Source organism: Ahaetulla prasina, chromosome 3 (assembly GCF_028640845.1).
Source record: "Ahaetulla prasina isolate Xishuangbanna chromosome 3, ASM2864084v1, whole genome shotgun sequence".
Classification (NCBI taxonomy): domain Eukaryota; kingdom Metazoa; phylum Chordata; class Lepidosauria; order Squamata; family Colubridae; genus Ahaetulla; species Ahaetulla prasina.
In genome coordinates, this window is record NC_080541.1 from 170,136,281 (window position 1) to 170,158,163 (window position 21,883).

General features: G+C 39.5%; 1 protein-coding gene across 1 annotated transcript in view; it reads right to left on the reverse strand.

Annotated features, from left to right (window-relative positions):
• Nucleotides 1-1,195: 1,195 nt before the first annotated feature.
• Nucleotides 1,196-21,883, reverse strand: part of RNF11 (ring finger protein 11) — a 37,685-nt gene continuing 16,997 nt past the window's right edge. Inside the window, exons 2-3 of the mRNA XM_058178029.1 lie at nt 6,996-7,159; nt 1,196-3,555 (exon numbers count right to left, since the gene is read on the reverse strand). Coding sequence (XP_058034012.1) covers nt 3,384-3,555; nt 6,996-7,159 — 336 coding nt within the window. The 3' untranslated portion in view covers nt 1,196-3,383. The remainder of the gene's footprint in view (nt 3,556-6,995; nt 7,160-21,883) is intronic.

The window sequence follows — 21,883 nt, forward strand, 5'->3', positions numbered from 1 at the left end:
ACAGTGATTTTAAGGCACAGAATCTGCTTCTAAATGTAAGTATTGCTTCTTTGTAAGCAGAGCACAGATATGCTTTGATGTTTATAACCATGTTATTTGGAAAGATAAATTAAAAGGGCTGAATTTTTCTTCCTTCAGTAACCAAGCCCCTGGTGCTGAATCTGGGGCGTGCATGCACATATACACCTGCTAATCACCTTTGCTTAACTCACAATCATATTTAAAAATAGTTTTGGGAATACATTTCATGTTCTCAAGGAAGGCTGCTTAGAGCTCACAGAATAGTGTGTCCTTCCTGTCTCAAGCCACAGGAAGAATTTATGATAATTCTGTGGCTCTTGGTCTAATAGTGATCAACCAGGAATAGTCTCTGTGCTGGAAGAGACCATGGATCAACATAAAGTTTTGATATGCCAAGATCAAAGGGCAGGATTTTTGCCAGTCCTGGAACTGTCACAGTTAATTTTCTTTGTAAGGCTATCAGTCAAAACATGCAGAAGGCGGCTGCTATTCTCCATGTGCACATATTGGGAAGACATAAGTGGCAATTTGTCCACTAGATGTCTACTCCTACAAGAAAGGTTATCACAAAGGGGAATTAAACAGACAGTCAACACAAAAAGATTTGACCATTACGGAGTAAATTATTTGGGCTAGTTAACATATAATATGTGATGGAATTACATTAGGCTTCCTCACGTGTCTAAGTGCAGCATTATAGCTTGCTGAGCAACTGATCAGAAAAGGACTAAGCAGGCATTTTAGAAATGTTTGCATCCACAACTCTGATTTGAGTCTTAAAGAAGGTTTCTGAACATGCCATTTAACTTTTGCACTAAGAAAGCTCTATGGTAACTGGCTCTTTCAATAAAAGGTGGCCTAACAACCATAGAGACCCCCTGAAGGGCACAAGTCAGGATACTGGACTGTAGGGTTGCTGATTCTACAAAAATATGGTCTATTGGAAAGTTGGCAGTGACGGCAACAGCAATAAATCAAAGTGAGAGGTAAGGAAGAAGGAGAGCTCACGAGCACCCACTTCAGGCTACACCAAATTCTGAGGGGAGTATATGTTGGCTGTGTTCTCCCCCACCCCGTAGAAATTAAGACGTAAAACATAAATTCGCAGCAAATCCATGCTATTTTCCTAGCATTTTAAAAAAAGTCACAGAAAGAAAACAATGAACATGAAAAAGATGTTTAAAAATGGTTCATTTGCCAATTTAACATCCAAGGTAAAAGAAACAAATTCTTAATCTTGTTAATACTTAACAAGATAGACATTAACATTTATGGAAAATATATGGAATGACAAGGTAGTATGATTTATTCTGAAAATATTGCACAACTTCCTTTTATCTCTCATCTAGGAATTAAGAACAGTTGAAGGGGGTTGCACTAAAAAATTTCCCATTAAATGTAAATTAATCTAATATGGTACATTCTTCAAACTGCTTTTTTCAATACACCAGTCATAGTGTAACCATCTGTATCTGATGCAGAATTGCAATTGAGCTACTTAGATAGGTACAAGGGAACTGAGGCAATATGGAGCTCTTTCCCAGCCTGTTTCCCTCCCCCCCCCCATTTGTAAGGCTATCTCTGATCATGCTTGGTATGCCTTGTTCACTGTAATTTGGAGGGAAAATCTGCTTGCATAGGAGCTGTATGAATACACAAGTGTGCACTTTGGATACGGACTGAAGCATCTGAATGAAAGGTTCTGCAGAATAAGAAATAAGCCATATTTCAGATGTTTGCATACTACTAACCTTGTAGAAATTATTTGACATCTAATTACTCTATACTCTTAAGCTTACAGTCTTCAGTGTAGCTGTCTAAATAGTTTTTTAAATCATGTGTTAAAACAAGGCCAGTCCTCATAATACAGTGCTATTAACTGGAGCCTGTATCTCATGCTAAATTAAAAGAATTGTCTTTTGAGTCAAATGTATAAAATTACATTAAAGAACACATAATAGGACAAAGCCCCACATGCTAAATTGACTGTTTTTATAACTACACTTTCTTTGCATGACTTTCTCTGCAAGCATACCTTTTGCTGATTTCAGATCTACAAATACTGGAAACAGCCCTTCCCAGCTACAGTTCACCCACTTGATCAGTCCTATGTAATTCTGTGCCAAATACAATTTTGCATTTTTTTTTTGTACAAAACATATAGATTATTTAACATCTGCTTGACAGACTGCTTTGCCAGTCAACAAAATACAAGATACACTGATTACATAGACTGAGACGCAGTCTGGTTTTTCAAATCTAAGAACTACAAGAATGAGAGATGCAGTATCCTTTTTATATGGTTCCATGTAATACTTGCTGTAAGAAGGGTAGTTAACAAATTCTGTGGTATACGTGATCTTTTATCATGCTTACATGTTCACCATTCTTTGTTTTTACCTGCCAGTAACAACATTGATCTTGGTGTCTGAATACAGCAAACTTTGGGCCCAAAAAAAAATGAGGCAGGGAAAGAAAAGTCTAGAGAGGTAAAACACTGGTCTGTTTTCTGATTTTTCTTTTAACACCTCAACATCAGAATGCCACATACACAAAAGAGACAGTGCATCTCACATTTGCTTATAAGCGAGGACATCTTTTTGAAGTCCACATAATCCTAACTGCAAACAACATATAGCACTTGTACAACAGGTTATAAATAAACTGATTTTCAAGCATAGAGCCAGCCCAAACATAAGAATATGCTATTAAAAAGACCTAAGGCAAAATGGATTCCATTTCCAATGGATAAAAAAAGAATTGTGCAAACAAGCTTAAAACTATTTTTGTGCCAGTGTTATAAAAATGTAGGATTTTTTTTCCCTGTAATTAGAACATTGACCCAAATCTGAGCAGACATGCCCTTTTCTTTAGGAGAAAGGATGTTTTGGTACCTCTTTCTCTTTCTTCAAGTACACATGTATATCTCACACTGCTTCTGCTCTCAAAGTACATTTTCCCATGGCAGTACTCTTGTGTGAGTCAGTGATGCTTGAGCAGAGTTGCTTGCTAATTTCAGTCCACACAATTTAATATTTAGCATCTACTATTACCCTCCACCCACTTCCTCTGGGTGGGGGTGCTAGCAGGCTTTCATGAAGAGTAATTATTTTTAAGTACTGGATCAAGGCTTTACATAAAAATAGCATCCTATGTGTCTATATTCCCTAAAAGATGTCTCTTCTTCCCTGTCTTTATCAATTACCTGCAGCTAGTCGGAAATTATTGTCTTATCACTTTTAAGGAAATGAACTTTTTGTGTGCATGACTTCGTTTACTAATCTCTGGTTCTTTGGGTAGAATGATAGGTATAATCCATTAAAAATGATGTTTTCTTGACAGGTCAGAAGAGACACTCTGGCTCAGTTAGTCTCATAAGAGGACAATAATGCGGCATCAACGGGCTCCATACAGGAAGGACATGTGAAAGATCTCATCAACCAGTCATCTATACAGTCCAGATGGTAAATATGCATGCAGGGCAGGAATCTGATAGGATCTCCGTAAACAAAGTCCATCATACAGATGACACACCTAGGGAAAAAAAGAGAAACAAGATGGAAAAAATGGAAACTGTATAGAAATAGGATCATGAAATTAGGGAGAAAAATCTTGTAAACTTTCTAATACACATTAAAGTTGTTACTTGTTAAATCCTTGAAGTTAAACTTCTAGAAGTTATTATTACATTATAATCTCTGGAAATCCATATGAAATCTGTTAAGGCTACAAATCTGTCCACATTTATTTCATAATAAGCTGCACTGAGCACACAGGGTTGAATAAGTATATGTATATAATCCTGCTGCAAAATCTACGTTAATACAGATAATAACATCATTGATGGCAGACTGCCTATATTTCGTGTTACTGAGATTTGCAATTTCAGTTTAAGTAATTTACAATAGTTTAATTATTTAAGATGATCGTTGTTTACCCAATTTCTTTTTGAGAATTTAATTTTGGGGAAGAATGCATATTTCTCAAGCCACTTGTAAATGCTCTGTATTTTATTATTAGTGAGTTTTTAATTCAATAAAACATGCTACTTTATTTCTGGTTTAAATACTGCCAATTTTAGATGTTAAAAATGGGGGAAAATAAGCCATTTATGCAATCTGAAATTGCCTTGGAACAATTCTCTGAAAAATATTTATCACATTTTGGGTATTTGGGTTGTTTTTTTCATAATGTCATCAACACATGATGTGGACTCTACATATACATAAAGAAACTGTTACTTGTTCATTCAGTATTTTGTGCTTATTTAATTCTTAAACAAAATCACTCAATATATGGTATTCCAATATGAGAAGGTAATAACCCCTTTAGATTTAAAAAACTGATTGCCCCAATATAGCAACAACCATAATCAGCTGTTTCCTATAACTGATGATATAAGGTAAGTGGCTTCAACTCAGTAACATTTGAGGGTTTCTACCATTGTTCATTTCAGAGCCTCCAAAAATATTTCTATGAAATTTACATTTGATCATTCCAAAACACTGAATTTGTTAGTCTTGATAGTTTAAATCCATAATTAATTTCTCAGAAATGAACATGCTACATCGATGAACCCAGAATTTGGTAGAATTCTTTATCAGAGAAGGGAACAGGGCACCTATTTCTCCAATCCCTTCTTTCAATAGAGATACTATTGCCAATCCCTTCTTTCAATAGAGATACTATTTCAATAGAGATACTATTGCCACCTTAGATAACCTTGCATTGCAGGATGTCCCTGGGCTTGACATTCTCTTGACTGGTTTAACATTTACATGATGCCACTGATAAGGTCATCCAATAGCATGGGGCGACGTACCTTCACCATGAGCTGTCCAGGTAATATCGTGGAAATTCTATCTTGAGGACTGGAGCCTGTGGGGACTTGGATGGTACGGAACAGGCTCCAACTCAATGACTGACTGGGTTTGAGTTCTAACAGCCCTGGTTCTGGAGATTCTCCATCTCTTGTTCTGGATGGGATTACCACTATCCCACACAGAACCAGTGTACTATTTCTGTTTACAAAACATAAATGACTGTGACCTGGAAAACTTTTCCATAGCTATGTGGACAAGGAAGTTACTTCCCAGTTGGACTATTACAATATGCCCTACTTGGTCCTGCCCTTGAAGTGCATCCAGAATCTGCAGTTAGTACAAAATATTGGCAGTTATAAGCACTTTTTAATATATGGGTTTAGAACAACTCTGCTCTGGGAGCTGCATTGGTTGCCAGTATCATTTCGGATTCAAGATGCAGATGCTTACCGATAAAGCTCTCCATACCAGGTTATTTGGGGAACTGCATCTCCCCAATCACATCTCCCCATGCCATCTTTTGTGGCAAGAGAGCTATGTTATGAGTCCCATCCATTAAAAAGTGTCACCTGGTGGGACTCAGAAGAAAGCCTTTTCTATTGTTATGCCAGCTATATTGGATATCACCTCCCCTCCCTAGAGTTCAAATTGGATACGGCCCCAAAGGCCTTTTGCAAGGCATGAAGAAATGGCTATGTTCTTGGGCTTGGAGACTGAAGTGTCTGCTGGAGTTTGTGAATTAATGTTGTTCAAGTATCTGTATTGCATCTGTTCTGATGGCTTTGTTAAAATCTTGGCTATTGACTATTTATTTTATCTTTTTTTGTTGAGTTTTTGGCTGATTTTTAAAATTGTTAGCTGTCCAGAATCAGTTATTTTAGATGGATATACATATTAATTGAATAAATACAGGGATGAACAAATAAATACTGTCCCGAATCTCCCCAGAACAGATATTTAGAGAAAATGAAAATAGCTTAAAACCATATATTTATCTCTATACAGATATATACTTAAAAATAGATTGTAATATTTTATTGCAGATTTTTGCTCCTGTTGACAAATTTACAATCTATAAAATTTATTTTGACTTTTGGACATTTCTAGTATTTCCTATTTTAATATCTTCAAATCATAAGCTGTAAGAGAAAAATTTTGAACGGAATGGAATGAGTAACGTAATATCCAGGCTCTTTGTATTTGTAAATTGCTTTGACAGCTAGAAATGTGTTTCCAAACAAATGATTACTGTAAATATTATGCAACAATGTTCTGTCCTGTTTCAGTTACACAATTTCTGGAAAACAATTTCTATCAGTAATGCTACATTCCTGTATACCAATCCATTATTATTTTTGTAGTATATGTAATTATGTGGCATATCTGTTTGAATGATAATATGGAAAGTATTTAATCCAATTATTAGTAGCATAACTGAGTGTTACACTTTTTTAAAAAATGCACCCGGAAAGCTGCTTTTTGCCACACAGTTCATATCAACATGAATGGGAATTGTCTTTGGAAATAAATTGACTACTACATTCATTATTTGTCAGGTAGAGGCTGAAAAAAAAGTCACCCAGACAGCTTTCATGTCAAAAGGCGTCTTGGTCTCCAGCTTTCTGCATAAATATAAATGCATAAATATAAAACATTTATGCATAAATGCATGAATATAAACCAGGCTGTTGAGATGCAGAATGATCATACAGAATGTTACAGATTTTAGGTGAAAAGATAAGAATGATTAGGGTATTTTAAATTTCACCTTTCACTATGCGAAAGAAAATGTACGGCTATTTCCACCCTTTTTTTAAAAAAAACCAAGAGTTTTTCTGTGGCAAGGAAAAATAAAATCCAGAAGTGGTGAGAAAACATGGAAAGAATTCAGAAGAAAAGTAAAATCATCTGGATTTACTGTAAAATTTTATTTTAAAAAAATCAGGGCAGTGTACAAGGAAGACATTTATTATCAGGAAAAATCCCAGAAAACATCTGCTTACCATTAAAAAAAGAAAGACAAGAGAAAAATGGCATACACAGTCCAAAACGGTGAAGAAAACTGCAAACAAGGAACAAGATTTTTGAAAAGTCCACAAAAGTCATCTCTTAGGTAACTTTACTATCAGAAATGGCACTTATTCAACTTACTCTCTGATCTTTTTCTCCGAACCATCTCTTCCAGGGTCATAAACTCCTTTTGGCAGGTGCTGTATAAGGCCTATCCGTTGTGCTATTCTAATCTGTTCTTCCTCCGTAAGCTGGGTGGCTAGGCGGGTCTGGCTAGGAGTCGGATGGTAAACTAAAACTTGTTCCTTAAATTAAAAAGAGGGAGGATAGGGGAAGAAAAGGGGGGGAAAACACAGTTAAATTGGCTTTGTCATTTTTAAGCTGATGACAGAAATGAATGGAAATTATTTGCTTCGATCTATCTGCTGGAAAGTTACATTTTCTTTTCTTGCTCGCAGTTGTTTGGTCTAATAATAAAAAGAAAATTGAATACACAGCAATTCCTCTGTCACTGAATTTGTTTTAAGCTGTTTTTGCAAAGGCAATTTAATTTTGACTCTAGGAGTTCTCTATGGGTTAATTAATTAGCTGTATAAAACTTGACATGTGTATGTACTTGCAGGCTTGGCTAATTGATTCACTTTTTCTCTGCCAATACAGAGAAGCTGTCACTGATGAATTTTTCAACTTTGCTTTTTACAGTGACACTGACATCAAGGGAAGAAGGATGTTAAAACGTAATAGCCATTTTTTAAGCAAACGAGAACATAAAAGTTATATAGTATTTAATTAAAACTTCATCATTCGTTAAATATTAGATTCCTCTGCCCCGTAAACTTCCCTCATGCATTAGGAAGTACATGGAGAGAAATCCCAAAAAGAGAATTCATCTATAACTACAATATGCTAAGTAACTGGAATATACTACCTAGTCATCATTTTGTAGTCTTGGTGGTTTTAATTTAGTTCAGTATTTTCAGTTGCATTTGTTAAATTGAATTTATAATAAGAGTTTAAAGAGCCTTTAAATTTATAGTAAAGCCCTTTTCAAATTAATACTGTAATAAATATAGGAGATAAATTAATCTGAATGTAGAGCACCTTGAAAGTGAATGTAAAATTGGCTGCTACAAAATACAGCATTTTTGTGACATGATCGTAAGACTTATCATTATGAACCAAATTGTTACCATTTCATACATCTGTGAAAGTAATTTGCTTTCTCAATTCTTAACCTTTTGGCTATTTCTTCAAGATATAATCTTCAAGCTGTAATATTAAATGTGTTACATATCTGAGAAAACACAGTTTAATACTCTTAAATTATGAATTTGACTGTGCAAAGTGAGTTAACATAAACCTTGGCTTTTGCTTTTTTTTTTTTTTGCCTGCCAAAAATTTTGTACTTGCCAGTGAGTTTTGTAGACCAATAGATTACCTCCACTTATTTTAATCACCTTGCACTTTTCTCCCACCAAATAGGTTAGATTAGGATTACGGTATCGATTGATGGATGACGATCCCTGTGAATTTATGTATTCACACCGTAATCTCAACCAAGATATTGAACCAATGAATTATATCTGCAGTGGGCAAAGGTTTTGGGATATCAGATTTTAACACCAGAAGTGGGCAAAAAAAAGGAGCAATAACCTAAACTTGCCTCAAAGCAATAAACTGGCCACATCCCAATGGATCTTTTCTTTGCATGCATACACCCCACTCCACAATAGCCAGGGGGAAAAAACTTTTTAAACAGACATGCAAGCATTACAAAAGATGGGGATGCTTTAAGAATTGAAAGAAAGCTGCTTCATTATCAATAATAGTGCATTACAAGAGGCCTCCTTTGCATAGCTGTATTACTAATAAAGCTATTTGTGTATACAGGTAATTCTCGATTTTCAACATTTCATTTAGTGACTATTCCAAGTTACAGCGGCACTGAAAAGAATGACTTGTGACTTATTTTTCACACTTACAAGCATCCACCCATGGTCATGTGATCAAAATTCAGATTTGGCAACTGGCTCGTATTTATGACAGTTGCAATGTTCTGCGGTCATGTGATCACCTTTTGCGACTTTCTGAAAAGCAAAGTCAATGCGGACGCCAGATTCACTTGCTGTTGTGTCTCGTTCGCTTTCCCTGCAGCCGGGCCCGTCTTATCTTCTTCCGAACGCTGAGGAATGTCCTAGCATGCCTCCAGGCCCCAGCCCTGGCTCCACGCCCAGACAGGCCGAGGAAGAAGAAGTGCCTCCAGCCTCCAGCCCTGCTCCATGCCCAGGCAAATGGAGCAACTAGACCCTTCCCCCTCCCCCACAGCATGTGAGCCTGAGGAAGGTCAATTACCAACAGCTGGAGACTGGAGTGACCCTCGCTTCAGGAGAATTGATAGGTGGCGTCAACAGAAGGAAGGGAGGGGCAGGCCTGAATAAGTGCTGAGTCATGGAGCCACACCCCATGGCCTATATAAAGAATCTGCTTTCTGGCATTCTCTGAGTCAGGCAAAGTCTACCTTATATTGCTGAAGTCACTTCCTGGCCTCCTGCCAGCCTTGAGAACTTTGCTAGGACTTTGGCAGAGCTGCAGAGGCACGCCTGATTCGGATTTCCCTGACCCGGCCATCAGCGGCGGAGTGGGACATGACACTTGCCAACCATGTTACTAACTTAACAACTGTATTGATTCACCTAATAACTGTGGCAAGAAAGGCTGTAAAATGGAGCAAAACTCAATCAACAACTGTCTTGCTTAGCAATAGAAATGTTGGGCTCAATTGCGGTTGTAGGTCAAGGATTACCTGTATGGCTAAAACCAGGCTGTGAAGTGGATTTTTTTCCCCAGGAGTCCCTTGCTCTTGCATATAAGATGGGGTGGGGAGATGAAATTCCAAATGTTCACCCCCAAATTGTAAACCAAGTATAATTCTCAAATAAAAATAAAATATTAATATGCTGGCAGTATTAATATTTTCCTCATATTTGGGATAGACAAATAACATGAGAGATGCCAGATGGATATTGGTTAATCTACAGAGGATGTTGTTTACAGACAAGAAAAACAAGCGTTTGTCTGTTTCCATCCATTTTTGACTCAAAGTAATCATTTATTAATCAGAAGAGAACAACTACAATAGTTTACATGCTTCAGAGGGCTTTGTTAAATTTGCTGACTCTCTCTGCTTGGTGGGCCTTTATTCCATTTATGTGTCAGAAACGGGTGAAATGCTCCCAGTTTGGACCGGATCGCCCGATCCGGTAGCAATGGCGGCTGGTGGTTCGGAAAAATCCTTGGCCCCGCCCCCTGCCCCTGCTGAGCCGCACCATCAGAGGGGTTTTTTTTTTACTTTTAAAAGCATTTTTTCCGTCAGCCAAAAAAATGCTTTTAAAAGTAAAAAAAAAAGCCTTTGATGATCACGTGGCTCAGCTGGGATCATCAGAACCCTTTAAAAGTTTTTTTTTAAGCAACCTCTTCGGCCGAAGAGATTGTAAAAAAAAAGCTTTTAAAAGGCTTCTCTGGCGATCCCAGCTGAGTTGCCTGATCATCAGCTTTTACATTTTTTAACAACCTCTTACAACAGCTCTCATCCATGCCCACCCAATCGCCCCATCCCCACTTACCTAATTGCTGCTTGTTTCAGGCTCGCTAAGCCTTGCTTTGCTTCGGCTGCTGCAATCAGTTGCATCAGCTAGCAACTGAAACTGCCAGCCTGCAATCCATCTCCTCAGTGAGCAACTCAATCTTCCTGCCTCCAATTGGGTAAGTAAATGGGGGGAAGCTTTAAAAAATAGTTAATTGGGTTTTTTAAAAGAGTTTTTTTTTAGACAGCAATTTAAAATTAAGGAAGTTTTAAATTTAGCTGCTTTTATCTAAAACGGGTCTCCAACCTTAGTAACTTTAAGGCTTGTGGACTTCAACTCCCAAAGTTCCTCAGCCAGCTGTGGTTTGCCGGCTGAGGAACTCTGGGAGCTGAAGTCCACAAACCTTAAAGTTATTGAGGTCGGAGACCCCTGATCTAAAAAAATATAAACAAAATAAAATAATAAAATAAAATATTTGTGCAGCTTTATGAGATTTGGTGTGTTTCTGTAGAAACACAAACACACAAAATCTCACAAAGCTGTATATGGCATTGTGTGTGTGTGTGTGTGTGTGTGAGTCAGTTGTGTTGTGTTGTGTTGTGTGTGTGTAAAGTGTGAAAGTTGATTTTTGAGCTTTTTGTGGCTGTGTGAGGTTCCTGCTTGTTGCAGGGCCATTTTGGGTGAAGTGAAACTGCTTTTTCATTGTGTGTGAGTCAGTTGTGTTGTGTTGTGTTGTATTGTGTGTAAAGTATGAAAGTTGGTTTTTGGTACCTCTTACTATTTTGTATACTTTATTATTTTTAAATAATAATTTTATTATTTATTGTTATTGGCCACCCACCTAGTCATCTGACCACCAAGCCACACCCACCAATTAAGCCACGCCCATAGAACTGGTAGGGAAAATTTTTAGATTTCACGCCTGGTCAGAAACCTAGTTTAAAAGCAACAAGGATCACAACTTAAATGCAATATCTGATGTTGAAACTCTCTCTATAAACCTGAGGGCTGACTGGCGGAGATGCCTACAAGAGGATGGAACTCCTTTCCTTGTGGGCCTTTTCTCCTGGCAGTTAGTTCACACCCCTTTGCTACTGTGAGTGGGATAGGTGAAAGCAAAGGTTTTGGCATCAACTCATGGAAAAATAAATGACAGAAGATCAGCTCTCCCCTCCAGGATTCTCCATTGTACTTCTGCACTGTGTTTTTGATTTGGCAGGTTTAGGCTTGAACAGATTCGCCAGTACTATATTTCATTCGGCCTCACACGTTTTAAAATTCTAAGATGTAAAAATATAACTGTTTTGTATCTGATTATATCATTTCTTATCGTTTTCTAAAAAGAGGCATTCTGAAACTGGAATTCAAGGAAAACTAAAGTTACCAAGAACAACAAACAGTGAACACTGAAATCCTATTTTCCAGGAAATCAGAATTAATCATAGCTGATGAGGGGAGTTGCAGTTGCATCATTGCCAGTCAAACACTTCATCTCAGGCACTATAGATCTGAAAGTGTCATTACCTCTTAGCTGTTCATGAGGTTATCCTCCCTTATTTTTAAGTGAAGGGCGATAACTTAATTAAAGAGAATATATTTTATTTACAGGGCAAAGTTTCAAACCCATTCTCTGTAACTAAAATTGGAGAAATCCTCTGTGTGAAAGAGTTGACCATCCCTCCGGACACTGAATGTAGATCCTGGATGGATGAATCAGTGGTCTCACTCAGTATAAATAATATTCCTTATTCACTTACTTATCCCTCAGATCCGGATTATGTACAATATTCATTAGTACGTGCATTAATAATGATTTTGTAATACTCTAAAAACAGGTCATTGTATCTTAGAAATTCATAAAACCCAGATAAAAATAATCTGATGATTAGTTTGCTCCATATAATAATGTGATAAAACGCTATATGTGGATTTCACTGAAAAACAAAGATTTTGCTTCCTAAATACTTTTGAGTGAAACTTACAGATTTTTGGCTGCTAATCATGAAAATAACCTGTAAGTTTATCTATCACATACTGTTTTATAGAAATCTTCTGTTTTTTCACAATAGCAATGTACACCCTTCAATACGTGTTGGCTCTGCTGCACACATGAAAGAAGCATCTGAAAATATCTGAAGCATATATAGTACACCAAGTATAACCAGTGGTGGGATTCAAGTGATTTAACAACCAGTTCTCTGCCCTAATGATTTCTTCCAACAACCAGTTTGCCAAACTGCTCAGAAAGTTAACAACCGGTTCTCCCGAAGTGGTGCGAACTGGCTGAATCCCACCACTGAGTATAACTACAATATCTGTGGAGTAGCGGCTCTGTTGCTAAGAATGCAACTCAGATATACCAAACACGGACGTTACATATAGCATGTGAATGAGACAGCTGTACAAAACAGTTGCATTACATTAAAAAGAAATGGCCACCCTGAAAGAATTTGGTTCCAGGATGGAAAAACATGGCACATCAACCACTTGTTGACCTGACAAAGATATTCTCATTGTCGGGGGAAACGGCGGTCAGGTTTAAGTTTCGTTTCGGCGGTCAGGTTTGGTTTGTGGTCAGGTTTGGGAAAATCCTCTTGCTTGCCGTAGGACCGAGTCTGCAAGGATTTTCTTAAACCCCGCCTCCAGATGCTGTACTCCAGCTTTTCGACTCGGTCCTTGCCAGGACCAGATGTGTCGTTGCCCTTTCCTAGCTGTTTAATCCTGACTTGGACAAATTGTTGCAAGTCCCTACAGTGGACGCTCCCATAATAGCCCTGACAGCTTCCACTCATTTCACTGGCCTGGCTGATGAGTTGTTACGTCCAGAAGAAAAACGTGCAGACCGTACCATCGTGAAAGGACACCAAGCCTCAGCCTGGTCAATCAGGGCCTCCACGGCTGCCTCGTTTTTCAGCCGATCAGCTCTCCGACGGATCAAGCAACTCCAGAACAGGATTCCGTCGGCGGATCTAAGGTCACATCAGGACATAAATAAAATCGTGGCCACGCTGGAGTTCTCAGCTGACGCGTCTCTTAATGTGGCCAGATTTTTGACCAAAGCCATTGGTTCCGCGGTGTCATCTCACCGGCTCCTCTGGCTCAGGCACTGGCAAGCCGATACCAGAAGCAAATGGCGTCTCGCGGCTTCACCCTTTTTGGGGGTCAATCTCTTTGGCGCTTCCCTTGATCCCATCGTGGTGGAAACCAAAAATAAGAGGAAAATACTCCCATCGCTATCTCGAAGAGAACTTCGACACCAGCCATTCTTTCGGCCACAGCCATTTAGTGCATCGGAATCAGGAAGTTTTGCCAATCGATCACAACGTTATTTTTCACCCAGAGCGGTCCAACCTTGAGATGGGCAGGTCAGACCGGGATCTCGGTTCTCCAGCAGAAAACCCTTCCGAGGAGGGAGGGGAAGAGCGTTTAGGCGCTCCAAGTGATCCGCTGTCGGACTTTCCCATTGGCGCTCGCCTAACACATTTTTACACCCAATGGGAAAACGCGACTTCTGACAGATGGGTTAGGAACACATAAAATACGGACTCTCCCTTGAATTTCACTCAAACCCCCCCAACAACCTTTGTGCACTGCCTGGTCTCACGTAGTCCCTCCTCCAGGGCTCTAGTTTCTGAGGCCATTTGTCATCTGGTGGCCATTCGAGCCATTCAACCTGTGCCATCTGATCAACGAGGGTGCGGTTTTTACTCTCGACTATTCGTAGTACCAAAGTCATCGGGGGGCTGGAGGGCTATTCTCGATTTGAAGTCCCTCAACTAGCATATTGCCTATCACAAATTCAAAATGAATTCACTCCGCACTATTCTGGAGTGCGTCCGCCCTGATGATCTCCTCTCGTCTATCGACTTGATGGAGGCCTATCGCCATATTCCCATCCTCCCTGCCCACCGTAAATTCCTTTGTTTTTGTTATCAGGGTCGTCACTATCAGTACAGGGCCTTCCCCTTCGGACTGTCGTCAGCTCCTCGGGTGTTTACCAAGGTTCTGTCAGTCCTGCTGGCCCACATTCGATCCACCCCCATCAGGCTTCAAGCCTATCTAGATGTCTTCTTCATTAGCTTCAGCAAACCGGGATGTGTCCACCATTATCCAGATCCTAGAGGATCATGGATTCTCTATCAACAGGACAAAAAGTCACCTTACCCCATCTACTCATATTGTTCACCTGGGGGCGGTGACTGACACGAGCCGATCCCTAGTCTTCCTTTCAGAGGAAAGACGAGATAGCCTATCCAACTTAGCGGTTCATTGTCAGTGGGTGGGTCCTATTCCCTTATTACAGTTATCACAGCTCCTGGGGAAAATGGTATCCACCTACGACATTGTTCCCTGGTCTCGTCTCCACAGCAGGCCCCTGCAGTGGTTCATGCTACCACACCAACGAAATCGTATCAGTTCGTCCCTCAGGACCGTGGTCCTTCCTGTGGACGTTCGATCGACATTGACTTGGTGGACATCCCCGGCCACCTCCCAGGGAACCTATTTCAGGGAACCCCCTCGCTTGACCATCACTACGGATGCCAGCCTGTTTGGCTGGGGGGCACACTTGGGTCCTCATATGGCCCAGGGCCAATGGTCAGACCATGAAACCCAACTCAGCATCAATTTTCTAGAACTGCGGGCGATTTTTCTGGCTCTCCAGGCGTTTTCGACTCTCATCACCGGCCAAGACATTTTGATTCTAACAGACAACATCACGGCGAAGGCCCACGTCAATCGGATGGGCGGAACGCATTCTCACTCCCTCCACCAGGAGACTCTCCGTCTTGGCCTCTGGGCAGAATCACACCTCAATTCCCTGAAGGCCTCTCACATTTCGGGAGTTACCAACATTACAGCGGACTTCCTCAGTCGGGGTACGATCGATCAGGCGGAATGGGCTCTCACATCGGATCTGTTCGACGCCCTGTCATCCCGTTTTGGCCGACCTCTGGTGGACCTATTTTCCTCAGCCTCAAATCACCAGCTCCCCAGGTACTTCACACGATTTCCTTCCCAGGGAGTGGAGGCAGTGGATGCCCTGCGCAGCAGGTGGCCTCGGGGCCTTCTCTACGCCTTCCCCCCGCTACCCTTGATTCCCAGGGTGATTCGCAAACTCCTGGAGGAAAGGGCCGAATTGATTCTAGTGGCCCCATATTGGCCCAGGAGGCCTTGGTTTGCGGACCTGCTTGCCCTGTCGGTGCAAGACCCATGGCAGATACCGGGGAGCAGATTGGTCCTATGTCAGGGACCGTTACAACATCCGGACCCTCAATGGCTCTGCCTAACCGTTTGGAGGTTGAGCGGATCCTCCTAACGAGAGCCAACGTCCCCTCCAAGGTCATCCCTACGATTCAGGCAGCCCGCCGTGACTCTATGTCTCGTATTTACCAGGCGACATGGCGGACCTTCACTTCCTGGTGCAAGACGCGCTCCAGGTCGGCTACTTCGGCTTCTATCCTCCACGTATTGGAATTCCTCTACGACGGCTTTGAGACCGGACTCGCGCCAAACACCCTGAGACGGCAGCTAGCAGCCATATCTTCGATACTTACCTGCGGATCACATCATTCCCTTTCCAGGGAACCTCTTCTGCGCGATTTCCTCCGTGGGGCTGCTAACCTGAGACCTCCAGTGGTCCATCGTTTTCCATTATGGAGTCTACACAGGGTTCTGTCTGCCTTGACCCGGGCACCATTCGAACCGTTGAGGGACATTTCGCTTCGATTCCTCTCTTTCAAAGTGTCCTTTCTAACAGCCATTACATCAGCCCGCAGAGTTTCGGAACTTTCAGCCTTATCTACTCGTTGAGATCTGTGTGTTTTTTACAAGGACAGGGTGGTCCTGTGTTTGGACCCTACCTTCCTTACCAAAGTTAACACGGTATTTCACCACACACAAGAGCTCATTCTTCCGAACTTCTGTCCAAATCCTCAATGCCCACAAGAGTTAGTCTGGCACACACTAGACGTCCGCCGGGCCTTAAAGATTTACATTCGCTGCACTGAGTCAATACGCAAAATGGAGGCCCTCTTCATCTCTTTTCAGTCCTCATCCATGGGGACAAGAGTTACAAATCGGCCCTGTCCAGATGGATCAGAGCCACGATAATCACAGCGTACGAAAAGCAGGCCCTTCCGGTTCCTCAACGTATTTCTGCACACTCCACTAGGAGTGCCTCCACATCAGCTGCTTGGGCTACTCAGGCATCACTGGAGGAGATATGTAGAGCTGCAGCTTGATCTAATCCGACGGCGTTCATTTGCCATTACCGGCTGGATGCATATGCGTCCTCTGATGCTGCCTTTGGAAGACGGGTCCTCCAGACAATTCATGAAGAATCGGAGTGATATCGTCGGCCTTCTCCCATCCAGACAGATATATAGCTTTGGTATGTCCCAAACCTGACCGCCGTTTCCCCCGACAATGAGAATGGGTGTTGGCTTACCTGATACGCCCCTTCTAGGAGAGGGGGAAACGGCGGTCAGCCCCACCCTTTCTGTCGGCCGACTTGGCGGGCGGACCGTCGGGGTGGGTGAGCACTAATTCTCTATCATTTCAGCACGACACATCAGTCTGCGTCTACGTCCTCGCCGAAAAGCTGGAGTACAGCGTCTGGAGGCGGGGTTTAAGAAAATCCTTGCAGACTCGGTCCTATGGCAAGCAAGAGGATTTTCCCAAACCTGACCGCCGAAACCAAACCTAAACCTGACCGCCGTTTCCCCCTCTCCTAGAAGGGGCGTATCAGGTAAGCCAACACCCATTCTCATTGTCGGGGGAAATGGCGGTCAGGTTTTTTTCCTTCATTCCAAATAATACTTGGACTGATGAAAAATTCTGTAAAAGCCACTCAGACAGCGCTAATCAGCTGTCTGGCGGCTTGAAAAAATCTCTCCCTTGGGCAAATGGGAGAGGTGAGCATTCGGGCTGAAGTAGAGCCCCCAGGAAAGCCCCAGGAAAAATTTCTGGAGGCTTGATAGGAATGCTCCTTCTATAGCCCGAAAAAAGCTCCGGAATCCGGAACGCTTCTGCCTAATGGAACAAAATGCAGCGCCCATCTCCGCGACTGAAAAGGATTTATGATGGAATGCTAACGCGGACAGAGCAGAAACAGGAATGTTGGCATTTGTTTGTAAGAAAATATTAACTCCCTATCAGAGGAAATATTTGTAGTCAAGAGTGGAGATGAAGAAAGGAAATGGCATTTTGTGTATTGAAAGCAAATGGCGCTTTGTGTATTGGAAGTGAAAGTTAAGGAAATGTTTATTACAACTGCTGGCGTGGAACCTATAAGAAGAATATAATAAGATTTTTTTTTTTAATTCAAAACTTTTTACAAAAAAAAATCCCCCCCTTTCCCCCCCAACCCCCCCTCCCTTCACTAAACCCTCCCCCCTCCCCCCTGACTTCCCGGATGAAGCACAAGGTATAGTTAAAAATAAAACAAACATATGCTAAGAAAATTTTCCCCCAAAACTATTATACCAATTTTCCCTTTCTAACTCTGACTTCCTCCTAACACAACCACAATCCTTCAAGAAGAAAAAATATATATAAAAAATAAGAAAATTAAGAATAACAAAATATATAAATCAATAAAACAAATTAATCCTAAAGTATTTAAAATCAACTAAAACATAAAAATCCAATCCAATTCATAAAATATCTCCCTTATAGCTTCTATAACCATATAATTTTTCCCCCCAGGTCTTCCTTACATAAACTCTTTCAAAAATATTCTATTCAAGATACAATACAACACATTATAAAATTTCAATACCAAGAGTTACAGTAGCTATTCAAATTTAATCCATCCTCGTCAAAATCCAGTATAAATCCAAATACCTAGTCTTTTATACTAGATATAAAACATATAATCAACCCATTTCTTCCAGGTCTTCGTCATTGTCTTTCAGGGACAATAATATTTTTGTCTATTAATAATTCAAAGAATAGTACTTTTGTCTCTTGCCATTTTTTTTGATGCATTAATCTCTGTCTTTCCTTCATTTCTCCTTTTGAAAAGTCAGTCACAATATTGCCTAGTAAATCCTTACGTTCAAAATCCACAAAATACTACCATATATTCCATCAGTCCAAAGAGAATTCTTGAAAAACATTAAGCCTATAAGTTTTTTCAGTTCGGGAGACAGCCTCCTGTAGCACTAATTCTGACATTTCATCCAAACTATTTAAAGGAAACTTCTTTACATCAACTTGTTTATTCACGATCATATCTTCATCCATTGCATTTAAGTCCTGTTTCAGTTCGTATTTTTGAGTAATTAAATACATTCTTTCTGTGTAATCCTGTATAAAGTCACGAATCCATTCTTCTGAAAGAACCTTCATAACAAAGTTCTTGCTGAAAATCCCCTTATGAAATACTTAAACAACGTAATATGATCCAACAAACCAGAATCCAACACAATAAGATGATGTCTCCATTCAGTTTCGATTTCGCAGCAAGCTATTTGCAGTTAGTCTAAAACGCCATTTTAAGAGAAGGAAAAAAAAGAATAATTTTTCTCTCTTTAAAAAGAGGAGGAAGTCAGAAAATCAACAATACTTGCAAACCAATAATTATTCACTCATGCTTCTTCCGCCTGCTTATAAATCCACAAAAAGAAATCAATTGTTAGCAGAACTTGGACACCTTCCTCTTTTCCTGCTGTTGCAAGAGACACGCTGGATAATGGAGGTAGGAGGGATTCGAAGGGACTCACCTTCCAGGACTTTGCATAACAAAAACAAAGCCCCTAAGGGAATCTACCTCTCTCCCCCCTGCTCATTCCCCTGCTCTCTCAACCAGAGAGGGAAAATTAAGTCGGGAACAGCTGTTCAAAAGCTATTTACACCGGCTTTTACAGTTATCTAGCGCGGAGTGCCATAAATTAGCACCTAGCGAGAAAGGTGGAGCCAAGCGGAAGTCAATAAGATATTTTTTAAATGGATTGTTTATGATTTTTTTTTTACCTTTTTCTTTTTATTACAGTGTATAGAAGAAAAGTTTATCGAAGCCCTTTCCCCCCCCCCTTTTTGGTTGATGACATAGTTTAAAAATGGCTTTTAAGCAAACAGCATTATCTACTACTAAAATTTTGAAAATTTCTTTGGCTCAAGTACGGAAATTAAAAGAAGATATCAAGGAAGGTTTAAGGAATTTTTTACAGGAACTTTTGGAGGCTCATCTTTTAGAAATAGATCAAAAATTTAATGAAATGGAGAAAGAAATATTGTCCCTTAAAGATGTGGTGGAAGAGCAGAGGGGGGCTATGAAAAAGATAAAGGATTCAATTACGCCATTATTGGTATCTAATAGTCAGATGGAGGAAAGACTGGAAGAACTTAACCAAATTAACTTAGATTTGCAAATGAAAATAGAGGAAGTTCAAAAGAATCCAATTAATTTGAATTTAGAAAATAAAATAGATGATATCCAGGTTAAGGTGGACAGGGCAGATGAAGAAAGGGTCATATTACAATATAGATTAATGGAATATGCTATAAGGGTGAGGGGATTAAGAGAATGTAGGCAGGAAAATTTAAAAGAGATTTTTACTCAGGCTTTTGTTCAGATAGAGGGAGTGGAACCAGAAGATTTTGAAGTTAATATTTAAAAAATCTATCGCATTAATTCTTATTTATTTATTTATTTATTTATTATTTTATTTATTTATTTGATTTTTATACCGCCCTTCTCCCGAAGGACTCAGGGCGGTGTACAGGCAAATTCTTGGTTGGCAAGGCAGAAGCATTTGCCAAGAGATGTGGTTATTTATTTTACAACCAAGAAGATTAGGTATGGAATTTTACAAGCATTTTATAAAAATAAATTTCAAATATTAGGACAAGATATAATAATGATGAAGGAAATTCCTCCTAAAATGTTAAGAAAGAGAAAAGAATTTGCTTTTTTAGTGGATGAACTTAAGAAACATCAGATATATTTTAGATGGGAGGTTCCAGCTGGCCTAACGGTGAATTATAAAGGAAGAAAGTATTTTCTTAATACAGTTGTTAAAGCTAGAGATTTCTATACCAATGCATTAAAGACTGGAAATCCTTTATTGTTGGATGTTAAGCTGATTGCTGAGCAGATGGTGGAAAAAGTGTAAGATAGAAGATAAGGGGAGGGAGAATGTTTAATTCTAATAAATTTGAATATGGTTAATCCTTATAAATGATTTATTTTGGAAGTAAAAGTGTAATGTTAGGGGTATTATTTGAGGAGGATAGACAGTACAATTTATGAATTTGGATTAAATATTATATTTGAGAGATTGTTTACGGATGTAATGTTATTTGGTTAAACAGAATTTAATTGTTTTAATTGATATATTTTGGATATAAATAGGTGTAATTTTAATACTGTTATCTGACATATGTAAGCTAAATTGAAGATTTTAATTAGTACAATTCACATATTGTGGAGGTTTAATATTAATATTAGCAATGTTATTTGATGTATGTAATTGATACTAAAGATATGAGAAGATAGAATGTTGTTTATCTTTGGAGATTGGAAAAATTAAGAATTCAAGTTGGAAATATGAACTATTTTTGAGAGACTGTTTAAGGAAGAAAGATATTATAGAAGAATTCCTGATAAATATTGGAAAAAGGAACATTGTTTAGGAGTTGATCGATGAAGATTGTATATTAAAAGCTATGTACTTTATTGAAGAACTGGAAATACCAATTTAACTGGAAGATGCTGAAGACTTTAGGAGTGGAATGGACTGATATATAATGGACTGGAAGAAGAATGTACTTTTTTGTTTCTGGAAGGGGAGTTAAGGTTTTAGAGAAAGGAGTGACTATGGATTATGACTCATGTTGTATTTTAATTTATGATTGTTAATCTTATACCCTGTATTCTGTTCTGGGAAATCTTGGGGGGGAGGGGGAATGAGAAGGGGAGAGGGTGGATATGGGGGGAAGAAAATCTTTTGTAAAACTTTTTAATAAAAAGAAAGAAAAATTCTGTAAAAGCAATGGACAAGAAAGATGAAGGTTTTTGTTAAGACAAATATTTCCAAGAATAACTGATGTTATCCAAGTTTAAGGAAGGCATTTTTGTTAGTCCACAGATCAGATATGTCATTAATGACAAGCAGTTCAAAGATCTATTAGTGGGACCAGAGAAAATCAGCTGGAAAGCATTCATGGATGTAGTTGAGAATTTTGTGACAATTATAGAGCACCAAACAACATTCAGCTGTGTGACAAACTTCTCACAGCATCAAGACCATGAATTGCAACATGTCACTGAAGATACATTTTCTGAATTCACACTTGGACTTCTTTCCCAAAAGTCTAGTTTCAGTCAGCGGCAAACATAAGGAAAGGTTTCACCAAGACATTGCCACAATAGAAAAATGGTTCAGGCCAGTTAGGCAGACAATGGATTAGTACAATGTTTGACTGAAATTACCATGCATC